At 38.0% G+C, this 17617-nt stretch overlaps 1 protein-coding gene across 1 annotated transcript in view; it reads right to left on the bottom strand.

Moving 5' to 3' along the window:
• Nucleotides 1-1187: 1187 nt before the first annotated feature.
• Cfap53 (cilia and flagella associated protein 53) overlaps nt 1188-17617 on the bottom strand; it is a 28380-nt gene continuing 11950 nt past the window's right edge. Inside the window, exons 4-8 of the mRNA XM_015482385.2 lie at nt 14028-14331; nt 13246-13464; nt 7279-7495; nt 5320-5422; nt 1188-1526 (exon numbers count right to left, since the gene is read on the bottom strand). Of these exons, the coding sequence (XP_015337871.1) occupies nt 1298-1526; nt 5320-5422; nt 7279-7495; nt 13246-13464; nt 14028-14331 (1072 nt within the window). The 3' untranslated portion in view covers nt 1188-1297. The remainder of the gene's footprint in view (nt 1527-5319; nt 5423-7278; nt 7496-13245; nt 13465-14027; nt 14332-17617) is intronic.

Raw genomic sequence — 17617 nt, 5'->3', positions numbered from 1 at the left:
AAAAAGCAAGGACAAAGTTTCTAAGAAAAAGGGAAAAGAAATTTTATTGATTTGCTAACAAATGAGAAGAGCAACAGACTAAGGTCTCAGAGATGGTTGTCCTGCTCATGAGGGGAAACAAAAGGCTTTTTTTTTTTAAAAAAAATATTTATTTATTTATTTTTTTTAGTTCTCGGCGGACACAACATCTTTGTTTGTATGTGGTGCTGAGGATCGAACCCAGGCCGCACGCATGCCAGGCGAGCGCGCTACTGCTTGAGCCACATCCCCAGCCCACAAAAGGCTTTTTGAAGGGAAATTCAGGGACTAGGCTTTGAGTGTAATTATCAGTAGATATGATGAATGTCCAGATGGTGGCCTTGGGGGAGCCACTGCTCGACTTGTTGGTAGCAGTTCCCAGGTCTGACTCCTTCATTTTTGTGGTCCATGAGTTGAAGGACATGATAACTCGGCCTACTACAGGAAGAATATCAAACTTATTCCCTAGCAGTTAGAGAAGAAGGGAAAGAAGAAAAAGAAGACAAATGCCAGGTTCCTGTTCTTGTGACTAGAAGGCTCAGGGGTCACTCCAGAAAAACTGGGCTGACTGGGCTGCGCAAAATAACCACACAAGAGACACAAATACCTTTATTTTTGGGGTCGCTGTGATGGCTCCTCTGACCTTAAGCGTCCCCAGGAAGAGAGAGCCAGAGCACACGCTGACCCCTTTTATTGAGGAGAAGTTATTCAAATGAGGCAAGGGGTCAGGTTTCAGGGGGCTGAGTCTATCTTCATGATGTCCACTGTCAGCAGGTTGACTGACACCTGGGTAGGCCACACCCAAGGGCACAGTAAGAGAAGGGGACACACACAAGGCACTTCCATGGAAGATCCTATCCTAAACAGAGCAAGGGGTTATATTACATGGGGTTGCAGCAAGACACACCCACGCACGAGACACTGACCCTCAAACCCAAGAAGGGTGGGGAAAGCTCTGCCACACTTCTGTGACTGAGTGCCAGCACCCAGCCAGGGAGTGTGACTCAGTCACATCATATATCAGTTTTTAAATAAGCCGTCAGTGGTCAAGCAGCAAGATTCAGACTCAAAAGTATGAAATGGACCCCTGTTAGAGGGAAGCATGGGGGGCAAGTCAGGAGAAAAACTGTGATATGAAGTAGGCCATTCAGATTCGTAAGTCTATAAACTCCAAAAAAGAAATAAATTTATTTGAAGGAATAAAATTGTGTAAAATACATTATACAAATTCAGAGAATAACATTAAAATATTGAGAAAAGATGCACTGATGTTTAAAAGCTATGATGGAAGCTTATCAGGGCATGCCCTCCTCCAGGGATGAATGTTTCGGGGCAACACTTGATGGTTGGTCAGGAGCTCCTGGATCTTGTCCAGGACAATCTTGTTTTCTGCCACTCCTGTTTCAAACTCTCGACGTTGCTCTTCCTTCTCTGCTTCACGGGCTTGCTGCTGGTAGGCTATTTGCATCTCAAGTTGCTTCCTATACTCCTGGGCTAACGCATAGCGTCTAAAGGATTAGAAATGCCAAAGTACAAAGTTATAATATAAGTAATAAGCATTTGGATTTAGAGCATTTTAATAAAATTTGATCCATGAAGCCAAATCATGATTCCCATTAAAATCAGGAAAGTTTTAGGCCTGGAGTTGTGGCTCAGCAGTAGAGTGCTAGCCTAGCACATGCAAGGCGCTGGGTTTGATCCTCAGCACACATTCGAATACATAAATAAAAAAAAAGGAATTGTGTCTGACTACAATGAAAAAATAAATATTTTTATAAAAAATCAGGAAAGCTTCCTTTATAGCTGAAATTTTTCACAATAAAATGTATGGGAAAAAATCAGGGTAAGTGGGAAAGAAATGGATGACATAAGATACAATGGGTTTATTACACATAATCCTTATAATCTTATGACAATCAACCTATTTCTGTATATCAGTGACAACTTCTAAAAGGAAAATGAGGAAAACTACCCCATTTACAATAGCCTCAAAAAAAAAAAAAAACTTGGGAATCAATGAAAAAGGTGAAACATCTATACAATGAAAAGTACAGAACCCTAAAGAAAGAAATCAAAGAAGAAGATCTTAGAAGATGGAAAGATCTACCTTGTTCTTGGATAGGCAGAATTAATATTGTCAAATGATCATACTACAAAAAGCACTATACAGATTTAATGCAATTCCAATTAAAATCCCAATGACATTCCTCATAGAAATAGAAAAAGCAGTCGTGAAATTCATCTGGAAAAATAAAAGACCCAGAAGAGTTAAAGCAATACTTAGCAAAAGAGTAAAGCAGGTGGCATCACTATACCAGACCTTAAACTATATTACAGAACAATATAAAAAAAAAAAACCAGCATGGTATTGGCACCAAAAGAGACTGGTAGACGAATGGAACAGAATAGAGGACACAGAGACTAACCCACAAAATTACAAAGATAAAGGCACCAAAAATATACACTGGAGAAAAGATAGCATCTTCAACAAATGGTGCTAGGAAAAGTAGAAATCCATATGCAACAAAATGAAATTAAAACCCTCTCACCATGCACAAAACTCAACTCAAAGTGGACCAAGGACCTAGGAATTATACCAGAAACCCTAAGTCTAATGGAAGAAAAAGTAGGCCCTAATCTCCATTATATTGGATTAGGCCCCAACTTCCTTAATAAGACTCCTATAACATAAGAATTAAAATCAAGAATCCAATAAATGGGATGGATTCAAACTAAAAGTTTCTTTTCAGAAAAAGAAACAATCAGTGAGATGAAGAGAGAGCCTACAGAATGGGAGAATTTTTTTACCCCTCACACATCAAATAGAGCACTAATCTCTAGGGTATAAAAAGAACTCAAAAAGCTAAACACCAAAAAAACAAATAACCCAATCAATAAATGGACCAAGGACCTGAACAGACACTTCTCAGGTGATATACAATCAATCATATATGAAAAAAATTATCATCATCTCTAGTAATTAGAGAAATGCAAATCAAAACTACTTTAAGATTTCATCTCACTCCAGTCAGAATGGCAGCTTATTCAGAATACAAACAACAAGGATGTGGGAGAAAAGGCACACTCATAAACTGCTGATAGGACTGCAAGTTGATACAGCCAATATGGAAAGCAGTATGGAGATGTCTTGGAAAACTGGGAATGGAACCACCATTTGACCCAGCTATCCCTCTCCTTGGTCTATACCCAAGGACTTAAAAACATCATACTACAGGGACACAGCCACATCAATGTTTATGGCAGCACAATTCACAATAGCCAAATTGTGTAGGTGTCCTTCAGTAGATGAATGGATTAAAAAATGTGAGATATATATATAATGGAATACTACTTAGCAATAAAAGAGAATAGAATCATGGAATTTGCAGGTAAATAGATGGGAGTTGGAGGAGATAATGCTAAATGAAGTTAGCCAGTCCCCAAAAATCAAATGCCGAATGTTTCCTCTGCTATACGGAAGCTGATTTATAGTCTGGTAGGGAGGGGGAGCATGGAAGGAATAGACAAACTCTAAGATAGGTCAAAGGGAAGAGAGGGGATGGGAGGGAACATGGAGTTAGAAATGATGGTGGAATGAGATGGACATCATTATCCAAAGTACATGTATGAAAACACAAATATACTTTGGAATACAACCAGATATAAAAAATTGTGCTCTATATGTGTAATATGAATTATAATACATTCTGCTATCATATTAGAATAAAAAAATTTAAAAAATAATCTTATGACAGATATGATTTTAGAGAAGGAATGCTCTATACTTCTCAAAATATTTACTGCTGAGTGGAGGGAGTCCTTGGTCTCCATTCCATCCCTCACTCTTCTCCAAGGAAAAAGTAACTTATCTATCAGTAAAATGGGAGAGAAAATGGCATGCCACTTAAGCTTTTCCCTTGTCCTCTTAGAAACTGGCCTGCTTGTTTTCTGTTTTGCTCCAGATCCATGCAGGGGAGGCCTGCAGTGGTCTGGCATTGCTGAGGACTGGGTGGATAAGTTAGCCTCATTCTACCATTCTGTTTAGCATTAATACGATAATTTCTTGCATATATAAATCTCATTTTGAACATATAAGACACACTTTTAAAAAATGCATAATGTGTTTTTTCTTGTATTAAAAACTGCAACAGGGCTGGGGTTGTGGCTCAGTGGTAGAGTGCTTGTCTTGCATGCATGGGGCATGGGTTCGATCCTCAGCACCACATAAATAAATAAAATAAAAGTATGGTGCCATTCTACAACTTAAAAAAATGCAACAAAATTTGCCATCCTAACCATTTTTAAGTGTACAGTTCAGAAGTTAAGAATATTCACATTGTTATGAAAGAGAACTCCAGAATTTTTCCATTTGAACAAACAATTCCCCTTCTTTTCTACCTCCCTTCTGCCCCAAGTAACTACAATTCTGCTTTATTTCCATGAAAAAAAAAATTTTAACACAGAGGAACTCACTGAGTTACATCTCCAGCCCTTTTTAACTTTTGTTTTGAGACAGGATCTCTCTAAGTTTTGCCCCAGCTGGCCTCTAATTTATGGATCCTCCTGCCTTAGCCTTCCAAATAGCTAGGATTATAGGCACTCATCACATTGCCTATTTTAAAAAATCTATTTCAAATGTATTTTATATTTTAAGATGTTAATATAGCTTTATAACCAATGTGTATAATATAATATAAGAATATAAATAATGATCTTATATTTATAAGAATATAAATAATGACAATGGAATTTTATTTCACCAAGACAGTTGGTGCCTATTTTAACATAAAATTTTGTTAATGGTTTTGAGCTTCTAGAAGGAAAAAGGAGGTAACGCTAACATAAGATAATATGAATAATGTATGAATTATGGCAAATTTTCTCTCTCTGTTAAAAATTTGGATTTTAGGAAACAAATGATAATAAAAATCACAAAACTATTTCTGTGTTGACAGAGGACCGAACCCCGCGCCCCGGGCACGCCAGGCGAGCGCGTTGCCGCCTGAGCCACAGGGCCCATAACCCACTTGAATCAAAGTGTCGAATATGATATGTCAAGAAATTTGTAATGTTTTGAACAACCCACAATAAAAAATTAAAAAATAAAAAAAAATAAAAAAAAAAGAAATAAANCTTTCTTTCTCTCTCTCTCTCTCTCTCTCTCTCTCTCTCTCTCTCTCTCTCTCTTTCTTTCTTTCTTTCTTTCTTTCTTTCTTTCTTTCTAAATTCCTATGCATGAGAGAAAATAAAGAATACTTTTATTTTTGGATTTGAAAAAAAAAAAAAATCACATAACTATACCTCGCAAAATTCTGCTTCTCTTCACAGTGAAGTTCTTTAAGACCTTCATTTATGCGTTCCTGTTCCATAGCATGTTCTTCCTCTTCTTTGGCTTTTCGTTGTACTGAGAAAGGCAAAAGACATAGTTTGCTAAATGACTTTTTTAGACAAAATCTGCTGGTATCTTTCTTGGCACCAAAGTCATACTGTCTTTAGAACTTAGAATCACTGGGCTTGATCTTGGATCAAGAAGGAAGAAGTAGTTCTCTCCAGAGTAAATAAGCCTAGGCTCTTAAGTACTATGATCTACACAGATTTCCTCTTAACCATTTTCCATGAAAATTTATAAGTAACCTTTTTAATACCAGATGTTAAATTAACATTAGCAATGTTAAAACGTGCCTCACTTTACTCCTCTTGAGGACAAGGAGAGTTTTATGCCATTTATGTTAATAAGAGAGCTTATTATAAAATAAATATTTTTAAAAGTATATAAAACCCTTATAAGTCATTTTTAGAAACTTAAGCATCACAATGGAAAAAAAGACAAAAGAAGCAAAGAGAGTTTACAAATGAATAAATACAATCAGTCACATGATCCAAATTTTCGAGAAAAAACTCTATATATAGTAAAAATACTAGACGGAAATACTCAAAATTTGTGAATAGTGATGAATTCCTAAGTGGTGAAATTATGGTAGATTTTGTTTTCTTCTTCATAAAAATGGCCCCAAATATTTAAATTTTCCATGTGTTCTCAATAATTTCACCATTTATGACTGATGAATATAAAAACATCTTCAGTTTATAAGCTTTGTTATCATTTGCTTTACTTTTATTTTTGGTGGTGTGGGGATCAAACCCAGGGCCTCATGCATGCTAGGCAAGTACCCTTCCCTAAGCTACATACAACCTTTCTTTTCATTTTCTGAAAATTTCATCTAATATTGAGTTAAAGTTTATTATAATTCTTGGAGTAGAGAATTATTCAGTGGAACTGGGATGAACTTTCTCTTGCAAAGACCACTTGTGTGAAATATAAAGGCATCCTAATGGTAAATATGTTCCTATATTGCTTCTCTGGCAAATAGCAGAAATCTGAAGGTGTCAGTTTACCCTCTCTACAAACATTACTCTGTGTCCAAGCATTGTTTAAAGCTGAGGGAATATAATGGTGTTGTGTAGTGTACTATAAGAGACACAAGTGGCTATAAGATTAATGGTAGCCATAAGGCCACTTAAGCATCTCACAGGGTTGACACTATGTGCAGGGACAAGATCAACTACATACAAACAAAACTTTCAAAGCTTACCTTTAAAGAATAACTTAAACTTCCTTTATGAGAGAAAAACCCAGTTATTGATGTGAACTGAATGCAGGTATAAAGAAGGGGAAGGATTCCCCGAACGTAGAGAATAGTATCTAGACAGACACCATCTTGGCCAGTGGGTCATCTGAGATGTGAACAAGCCACAGTGAAAGTCCTAAGAAGATGATTCATTTCTCTGAAACAAGAAAGTCTCTCAAGGAATGAGACATTTGAGCTGGCCTTGAAGGGTATCTAGGAATTTTCAAGATCAAGAGCATCATAGGCAGAAAAAAACTACTTAAACAAAGCTATGGAGGTATGGAAACACCTTCAGAAAGAAAAGAGGGACAAATAAAAGGGAGGAGGAGGAACTGTGTCTGTGTCCCCCACCCTTCTGTCCTTTACAATTATCAAGGCGCATGGTATTCAAATAACATGCCGCTCCTTTAACCTTGAGGACATCTCTCCTGGGACTATTCATCAACTGCTGGGATATGAAATTCTTCGTGTTTATGTCTCATGTATTGAAGTAGGTAAGATTAACAAAAGCAGGAACCTACTGTAATGTGCTCGGCTCATGGTGTTTCACACACATCGACTTAAATATTTTGGTTGTTACTTAAACTGAAGTAAGGGTACAGTATAAAATAATTGTAATTTAGTTCCTTACACTTTTCTTGAACTTGGAGTTTTCTTGTACACATGACCTCATTCAGGAGTTGTTTCCTCGCCTCCTTTTCAAGCCTCAGCTGCTTGTCCTTCTCAGCCATCTTCTTTTCCTTCTCTTCTTCTAATATCCTGTCCAATTCTTTCTCCTGAGCTTTTTCTTCCTCACGTCGCTGTAGCAAATATTTATAATATATCTTCTGTTCTCTTGCCATATCTCCCTACATAACATAAAAATTAATTCATTTATTAGAATTTTAGACATGGTAAAGATATTAATGATAAGTTTAAAAGCAATCTTTTAAATCCATAATCCCAACCTTTCAGCGCTACATACTGAAACATTCACAGATGAACTACTGTGACTTGGGTTTAATTCAAAATACTCAGGAATGCTGGTGAGTATAGATGAAATAAGAACAGTAATTAGTTGATGGTTGTTGAAGCTGGGTAATAGACACAAGGGGGGTTCATTGTATTGTTCTTTGCATTTGTTTGAAATGCTTGATAGTGCATTTTGAATACATTAATTCAGATACTTTCTTAAAGTATTTAAAGTATTTCTCAAAGAAGTTGCTGAATCATTTTCAATGATACAGCTTTATTTTCATTTATTACAATTAGGTTGATGAAATCTTAACCAGATAAATTAAGTCACTTATAATATAATGCCGTCTTGATGACTCGTAATCACAAAACTTCTTAATACCAATTATGAATTTTGGCTACAGTTTGGAATCACCTGGAGAAACAAAAGAATACTGAGGAGGGGTTAGGGCTGTAGCACAATGGTACAGTGCTTGCCTACCATGCACAAAGCCCAGGTTCTATTATTAGCACTGGCAAAATAAATAAATAATAAAGTATTGAGGGATGAATTTCAACCCTAGAAATTCCTGTTTAAGGGATAGCTTTTAACTTCCCCAGGTGATCATAATGTGCAGCTAAGGTTGAAAACTGTTTCTTTTCATGAAGACATTTTTAGTTAGCTACTGCCACATAACAGTGATAACCCAATAGCAATGAGTTCATCTAATACCTAGGTTGTAGTTGTTATTAAATACAGTTTCTCACTAAAATGGGGGAAATGACTGATTCTAGGACTGGGCAGAAATTGAACAACATGAACCTAGATATTTTACTGTGTCATAAAGCAGGAAAACTATCAGACTACTGGGTAATATCAAGAGCATGGCAGCCAACTTAAAGGGACTCCTAACCTATGAAGAGGTAATTTGAACATCAAAACAGAAGAATGACCTAAGTGATCCATTAAAATAGTTTAAAACTAATAAATTTAGCAATGCTACAAGATACAAGATCTATATATAAAAGTCCAATGTGTTTCTATTCTGTAGCAATAAACAATCTGAAAATAAAATTAAGAATTTCATTTACAATAAGAATTTTATGCTTAGGAATAAATTTAACAAAAGAATTATGAAATGTATGTTCTTTTTAAAGTTTTCAATCAAGCTTTTAATGAAAAGATGAAATGTATATTTTTAAAACTAAGAAATATTATTGAAAGAAATTAGTTAAATAAAGTGAAATACATCCCAAGTTCATGGATCAGAAGATAATACCTTTAAAATGCCAATACTCCCCAAATTGATCTAAAGATTCAATCCAATCCTTATCAAAATTCCATTGGCTTCTTTGCAGAAGTTGACAAGCTGGACAGCCCAAACAATTAGAAAAAGAACAAAATTGGAGCTTCATATTTCCTGATTTTGAACTTACTACAAAGCTACAGTAATCAAGACATAATAGATATGTGAGACTGGCATAAGGACAGACACATAGAACGACAGAATAGAACTGAGAGTTCATCCAGAAATAAACCTTTACTGTCACTGATTTTTGACCCAGGATGCTGAAGCAATTCAACAAGGGGAAAAACAGTCTCTTCAACAAATGGTGCTAGGCTAGGATAACTGGATAGCCCATGAAGAATAATCAAGTTGGAACCTTATTTCACACAATATACAACATTTTGCAGGGAGCCACCCGTAAATTACTTGAGGGTTTTTACTTGGTAAGGAGCCATGGAAATTTAGGTTTTTCCTAAATAACACTGGCTCCCCCGAGTGCATTATGTTGCCCAAGGCACATGACCTCTATCTCTGCTCTACTAGGAAGACCCCGCTTGTACCTCTGGGAACTGGCCAGCCCACTTCCTACCTTATTTGGCAAAGAACATTCCATGGAAAACCTTTGATGTTCCCCAATATAAACAAAGCAAGCACAGGCTCCATTTTGCTCTTTTTATTGTGGCAGCTTCATCCCTAAGATCAGCTAGCCCATCCCACACCCACTTTTAAAATTACTTTCTGGTCCTATGGTTTCTTCACCACTTAACGTTTCTTAGCTTTTATTCCGCAGACAGCTCATTCCACCAAGAGGAACTCCATTCCCACCCACCAACACCCCCATGTCCCTGCGTGGGAAATGGGCAGGACATTTAACTCAGAATAGATCAAAGGCCTAAATGTAAAAGCTAATACTACAAAACCCTAAGAAGAAAACAAAGGAGCATATCTGCATGACCCTTAAGAGGTAACAGGGTTGTAGACCCAATATCAAAATCACAAGCAGCAAAACACATCAGAAATAAATTGTACTTCATCAAATTCAAAACTTTTGTGATTCAAAGGACACTAAGATGATCCCACTCCTCGATTTATACCCAAAGGACTTCAATTCAGCATACTACAGTGATGCAGCCATGTCAATGTTTACAGCAACTCAAATCACAGTAGCTAAACTATGGAACCAATCTAGATGCCCTTCAACAGATAAATGGATAAAGAAAATATACATATACAATGGAATATTACTCAGCCTTAAAGAAAAATGAAATCTTGGCATTTGCAGGTAAATAGATGGAACTAGACAATATCAAAGCTGAGTGAAATAAGCCAATCCCAAAAAAACAAAAGCCGAATGTTTTCTCTGATAAGCAGATGCTGATCCATAGTGGGGCGAGGAGACAGGAAAGAATGAAGGAAATTTGGTTTGTGTAGAGTGGGGTTGTAGGGATGGGAAGGACATTAGAAAGAGACATTATTACCCTATATACATGTATGATTACTGGAGTGACTCTGAACCATGTACAGCCAAAGGAATGAGAAGTTGTGCTCCATTTTTGTACTATATGTCAAAATGCATTCTACTAGAAAATAAATTAATTAATCTTAAAAAGGATGCTAAGAAAGTAAAAAAAACAACTCACAGAATAAGAGAAAAATATCTGTAAATCATTTATTTTTAAGGGACTTATATGTACAATATATAAAGAATTCTTCATAATGAAAAGAAAACATGGCTTTAAAAAAAGGCAAATGGCTTCCACTGACTTCAAATAGATGTCTCCAAAGAAGATACACAAATGACCAATAAGCACAGGAAAAGAGGCTCAATGTCATTCATCATTAGAAAAAGGTAAGCCAAAGCCATAATGAGATATCACTTTAGATACACTAAGGATGACCAAAATAAAAATAAAAAAGAAATCAGAATCCTCAGTACACTACTGGTAGGAAGGCAAAATGGGATAGTTGGCAGTTACCAAGAATCTTCAACATGGACTTACTTATAACTCCATACTACTACTACTCCTAGATACATGCCCAAAAGAAATAAAAACATCCATCAACGTAAAAATTAGTACACAGACTTCACGGTAGCATTATTCACAATAGTCAAAAATGTCCATTGACTGACACGTGGATAAACACAATGTGGTGTATCTATACAGAAGAATCTTTTTCACCCATATAAAGGGATACAGTGATAAATGCTATATAATATGGATAAATCTTGAAGACATCATGCTTGGTAAAAAAGTCAGTCAAAAGGTCATATATGATTCCATTCATGTGAGAGTCTAGGCCAGGGAAATATGGAGCCAGAAAGTGGATCAGTAGTTGCTTAGGACTAGGGCTTGAGGGTAGAGAAGAGAGGAAGGTTGGATAATGAAAATATTTTAAAATATAGGTATGTGGCAATGGTTGTACATACCTATAAATATGCTAAAAACCACTTAAGTATACATTTCTAATGGGTGAACAATATATAATATGTGAATTATATCTCAATAAAGCTGTTAAAAATAAAATAATTCAACTGAAAAAAATCCTCAATAGAAAAAAAAAATTCAAACAAGCAAGTCAATTAGAAAATGGGCAAAAGACATGAAGAGACATTTCATTGAAGAGAATATACAGATGGCAAATAAGCAAATAAAAAGTAGCTTAATATAATTAGCCATTAGGAAAATGCTATCCTATCCTTGACATTGTATATTTTTGTAAGATATTACCTTTGAGAGAAACTGAGTAGATAGTACAAATGAATCTCTCTGTATTCTTGTTTGTTTCCTTTTCCTTTCTCCTTTCTTTTTCTTTTGCAGTACTTGGGGTCAAACCTAGGGCCTAGGCAAGTACTCTACCATTAAGCTGCAGCCCCAGCCCATTTTTTAAATTTTATTTTAAGATAGGGTCTTTTTCTTTTAATATTTTATTTTTTAGTTGTGGTTGGACACGATGCCTGTATTTAATTAATTTATTTTTTTTATGTGGTGCTGAGGATCGAACCCAGGGCCTCACATAGTGCTAGGCGAGCGCTCTACTGCTGAGCCATAACCCCAGCCCAAGATAAGGTCTTGCTAAATTGCCTAGGCTAGCCTTGAGGTAGAAATCCTCCTGCCTTGGCTTTCCAAGTAGCTGAGATTATAGGCTCTCTTTCTCTCTCTCATGCGATTTCTTAAAATTGCATATGAGGGGCCTGGATTGTGGCTCAGTGGTAGATCGCTTGCCTAGCATGTATGAGGCACTGGATTCAATCCCCAGCACCACATAAAAATAAACAAATAAAATAAAGGTATTGTGTCCAACTATACCTAAAAACAAATATTTTTAAAAATTGCATGTGAATCTATAATGACCTAAAAACAAAAACTTCAATTAAAAACTAGGAGCTGGTGGCATGGTGGCACATGTCTGTAATCTTAGCAACTTGGGAGGCTGAAGCAGGAAGATCACAAATTCAAGGCCAGCCTCAGCAATTTAGAGAAGCCCTAAACAAAGTAGTGAGATCTTGTCTCAAAATAAAAACTAAGGAAAGAACTGGGAATATATTTCTGTGGTAAAGTGCCCCTGGGTTCAATCCCCACCACCCAAAACAAAACAAAACAAACAAACCAAAAAGGGTTAAACTGAATACAATGGTTCATATCTGTAATCCCAGCTACTTAGAAGGCTGATGCAGGAGGATTACAAATTGGAGGCCAGCCTGTGCAACTTAGTGAGACTGTCTCAAAGTAAAAATTTTAAAAGGGCCAGCAAAGTAGCTCAGTAGTAGAATATTTGCCTAGTTTGCCTGAGGCCCTGGGTTCAATCCCCACTACTGCTACAAAACAAAACAAAAACAGGGCTAAGGGTGGTGCTCTGAAACATGCAGAACATGCTTCAGCACACTCAAGGTCCTGGATCCATTCCCCAGAACTACCCAAAACACAAAGCAAAGCAAAATCCCTCAAAACAAAGCAGCTGTCGGAAAAGCACAAACCCCTTAAAAGTTCAGTACAAATTCCAAAGGTACAAGCAGCAAAATAAACACAGAATGCCTTTCCCTAATCTCTTTGTCTGATACTAAGACTTTACATATCCTTTAAAGTTCAACTCAAAGGCTACTTTCTCAGTGATGTCCTCCTCAAATTCCAGCTTTCAAACTTTGGCAGCCATCAGAATTCACCTTGTCCCTGCCAAGATTCTGATGCTGTGGATGCTGTGATTTTCTGTTTCTAAGCTTTTCTATGGCGTGCTGACCCTGCCCTTACAGCTGCCACTGGTAGTTCATGGACCACACTCAGAGCAGCACCATCATACTTATGGTCATTTTCCACAAGACTGAGAATGCAACAGGAAATCCTGTCCAGCACTTAGCAGACACTAAATAAATATCTTACTCTTTTCTGTTTCTTTTTATCTGCTTCTTCCTGTAAGTCTTGAAGGGCCTTTTGTGAGAGTTTCATGTTCAGGTCCTGTTCTTCTCTGTACTCCTGCTGAATATGCTCCATCTTCTCCTGTAAGGCTTTCTGCAGACTAGTCCTCATTCCCTGCTTTGCCTTCTGTTTCTTTAGTTTATCTTGTTCCTTCTCAAGTTTAATCTGTGCATTGTCCTTTTCCTAAGGTAGAGCAATAATAAAGTTAATGCTTCAATCAGTAGAGCCAAATAAAACAAAGAAGTTAATACATTTGCTTTAAGAGATGAGACTAAGAGGTTTCTGGGAATAAGCCCCCGTGCATGCATGCACATGTACATACATACACCAACACAACTGAATTCAGGGGGGGTTTAAGAATAAAAGTTGCCTTTTCATGGAAGACGTAGCTATAAAGCTTTGTGAAAGCTGCTGTGTATACGTTACTATAAAGTAACAAGTAGTTAGTTGTGAAGCTTGCAAATGCAGAAAAGTAAAGAGAAGTCACTTTAATTCCAGTACCCATCACCCACCACTAATCTCAACGTTTTGATATATTGGCCTTTCAGCCTTCAGCTTCTGAGCACATCTGCATATCTAGGGTTGGATACATTATTAATCAGCAGTCAGAGTCCAAGAATGGAAATGTGCCCTGGGAACCAACCAGCCAGGCCTCAAGGAAACAGTTCAGGAACAGACCGGCCTGCAGACTGTGGGAGCTGCAGAGCCAGAGCTGCAGCCTGTTGCCGACCTTCAGGAAGGCTCACCAGGAGGCGCGCCTCCTCCTCCTTCAAGAGCTGTTCGGCCTGCTTCTGGGCCAGGATGCTGGTGATCTGTGCGTTCAGCCCCAAGCGTGTGCTCTCCACCAGTTCTTTCCGTCTCCTCTCCTCCTGGGCTTCTCGCTTCTCCTTGGCTAATCGGTCTTCCTCCCAGAGCCTGGAGAACATCTGCTCTTCCACTAATTTTTGCCTCTTCTGCTCCTCATTAAATTCTACCTGTGCTTTCCGCTCCTCACACACCTTCTTCTCGTGGATATTGAACAATTTAGTACGAAGTTCTTCACAGCCTTCCCTGAAAGGGGAATTAAAAAAGAAGAAAAAAAAAGTCAAAACCCAGCCTTTTGTGAGGCACTGCTATTCAGCCACATATCTTCACAATCATAAAAGAGAGAGGTGAAAGACCCGGATGTACACCATGTGCACTGAGGAAATACATGAGGGTCAGTAGGGAGGCCAGCCAGGAAGCCACTGCTCCAACACAGGTGCCCAAGTCAGGCAAAGAAGGCTCATAAACCTAGTTTTACAGTTTGCTGTTGTAAGGTCCTTGCTTAGCATCTGGATGGCCATCTTAAATGACAGCTGCCATTTTAAGAAAAATTTCGCTTTCCCAGCCAAGGGCCTTTCTGAGAAAAGCTCACCACTCCCTCATACCAACCCTTCACCCCTGCATTCTTTCCAGCCCAAGGGCTTATCATCACTCCCTCCTTAACTATCAGCATTAGGACCCCCCCACCTTGAATCTAATCCCTGAATCTGTCCCATAAAAGACCCGAACCCCAACCCTGTTTTGCCTCTCTCCCTCTATGGAGACATGGCCTTTATTTGTCAGCTCTGATAAATAAGCTCTCATGTGTATCTCTGCCTGGTCTCCGTCTTTCATTTCTTGCTCGTCATCTCTCAGTTCATCGCTTTCCTTTCACCTATATGACGCTGGATCAAAAATTCAACTTATTTGAGCCTGTTTCCTCATCTAACTGCCTTTCAAAAGTTCTAATGAGGATGATGGTTAATGGATATAAACACCTGCCAGATAATAGAGGCTCAATAAATGGAAACCATAATTATTCTTTTAGAGGAAATAGAGGAGCAGTGGTTCCTGCAATATTGTAAATGGATTAATGACTGGATGGAAGAGACCCTGCGTGCACTTCCAAGGAAAGCGGTAAAGGCAGGGTCAGCATGCCATCGTAAAGCTTCACTGCTTCTGCCGTCCTGGCAGGGCCCATGCCCACTGAAGGGGTTTGGCCCAAGAAGAGAAAACAGCCCCAGTGTTGGGGCCCCAGTCAGTGCCTTTTCACACCAAAGCTGATGTACTATTCAAGAAGAAATGCTCAGCCAGGTGCGGTGGCACACACCTGTGATGCCCAATGACTGGGGGGACTGAGACAGGAGGATCCCAAGTTCAAAGCCGGCCTCAGTGATTTGGTGAGACCCTAAGCAACTTAGTGAGGCCCTGTCTTAAATTAAAAAGTTTAAAGGGACTGGGAATGTTCCTCAGTGGTAAAGTGCCTGGGTTCAATCCTCAGTAAAAGAGGAGAAGGAGAAGGAGGAAGAGGAGGAAAGGAGGAGGAAGGAGAAGAGAAAAAAAAAGAGAGGAGGAGGAGGAGGAGATGCTCTTCAGTAAGTGTCACACCTCATCCTTTCTTTCAGTTATAGCAATTCAAATTTTTTTTCAAAATTTCTTCATCAAACCTGCTGCGGTTTGGATATGCTATATTCCAGAAGGTTCCTGTATTGGAAGTGTAGTCTCCAGTGTGGTGGTGTTGGGAGGTGGTAGAACCTTTAAGAGAAGGGGCCTATGGAGGTAATTAGGCCATGGGGCCACCATCCTCATGAATGGGTTAGTGCTGTCTTCTGGGTATTATAAAAGATTGATGCCATCCCCTTCCCAGTCTCTTACTTCCTTGCTTGCGTATGTGTCCCTTCTGCACTTAGCCTGTTCTCTTTTCACTTCTCTACCATATTGTAGCACAGCCAGGAGGCTCTTGCCAGGATGTTGGCATCATGCTGTTTGAACCTTCCAGCCAATGAAATTGTGAGACAAACAAACCTCTTTACTTTATAAGTGTCCCAGCCTCCAGTACTCTGTAATAGCAACACAAAACAGACTAAGAGCCCATTTTTAAATTTAAGGACTGTGATTCTCAATCCTGTCTGTATGTTAGAATTACTTAGGTATATTTTCAAAATCCTAATCTTTCCTTTTTTCACTATCCTTCTCTCATGCTGGATGAGTAAAATTAGACATATAGGGGTGGGACCCAGGCATCTATGTTTTTAGAGCACCCTAGGAGGTCTGGCATTCAGCCCAGTTTAAGAACCTCTGATTGAAGTCAGTGCTGATAAAATATAAGATCCTTCTTATTGGCATCAGATCAAATTGGCATCAGATTCACCATTTTAGGTCGGGGGCCATTTTACCTAGAGGCTCCAAAGTTTGGATTCTGAGGCAGTGCTGCTTAACTTCCCGAAGAACATGTGTTTGCTAAACGATCAGCCCCACCTCAGCTCATGAAGCAACTTATGAAATTCCTCTTGTGAGCTATAAAGTTTCTCTATGAGTGCCGACACGCTGCTGCTCTCCTGGGAGGGACAGCCTTGTCAGTTTGCCTTGTGTTACTACCAATAAATCTCTTGCGTGAGATTCCAGTGTGTGGTGTTTGGATTTTGCGTGGACTTTGACCCTGGTTTCTAAATCAAATGTAGCACCAGGAGGCTGAAAATTGGATAACAAGTTCAATAAAGAATTTTTGAAGATATCATAGTTGCTAAGAAAGGATCAGGTCTAAAAAGTCATTACAAAGGTGGCAATACCACACAAATCAAATATTGTTGTGTATTTTTTCATTATTTAATGAAAATTAGACTCATTTCCCTAACTGAACTGGAATCATTTTTAAGGACTGGGACTCAGGAGTGTACTTCTTCAATATGTTCCTTACTATTTACTCAGTGCTCAATGAATAATCATTGGTTTAACTGACACATAATCATATTAGCAACATAAATGGAAATCAGTAGTTATCTCATATTCTGTGGAAGACCCAACAGGACAATAAGAGCTGAAATTACTAGGGCATTAAAAAAACAAACAAAAAACCAAAAGGCAAAAACAAAACAAAAAGGACACTTAATACTTAAAAATGAATTCATCAGTCTCAAATTTTATCAGTTAAATTCTATCAGAATTAGGCAAGAAAATTTATTAAAGTCCTTCCCAATCCTATGACTCTGACACTATAAAAAATGTTATTTAGTGAATGAAATTCTAAGGCCTAATCATAACAAGAAGTATGAGTTGCAGCATTGTTTTCTTTTTTAAATTTTCTAATTATAAAACTAATAGGTATTCATTATTTTAAAAAAAAAAGCAGCTGGAAAATGCTAGGTAGTACACACTTGTAATCCTACCCACTTGGGAGGCTGAAGCAGGAAGATAACAAGTTTGAGACCAACCTAGGCAACACAGCAAGACTCTGATTAATAAAAGACTCTGATAAAATAAAAAGTCCTATAGATGAGATTCAGTGAGAGCCATTCAAGAGGCTGTGGGTTCAATCCCTGGTGCCCAATGAAAC

The sequence above is a fragment of the Marmota marmota genome, unplaced genomic scaffold (assembly GCF_001458135.2).
Source record: "Marmota marmota marmota unplaced genomic scaffold, marMar, whole genome shotgun sequence".
NCBI lineage: Eukaryota > Metazoa > Chordata > Mammalia > Rodentia > Sciuridae > Marmota > Marmota marmota.
Note: the sequence above shows the minus strand (reverse complement) of the source record. Positions and strands in the feature narration are given on the sequence as shown.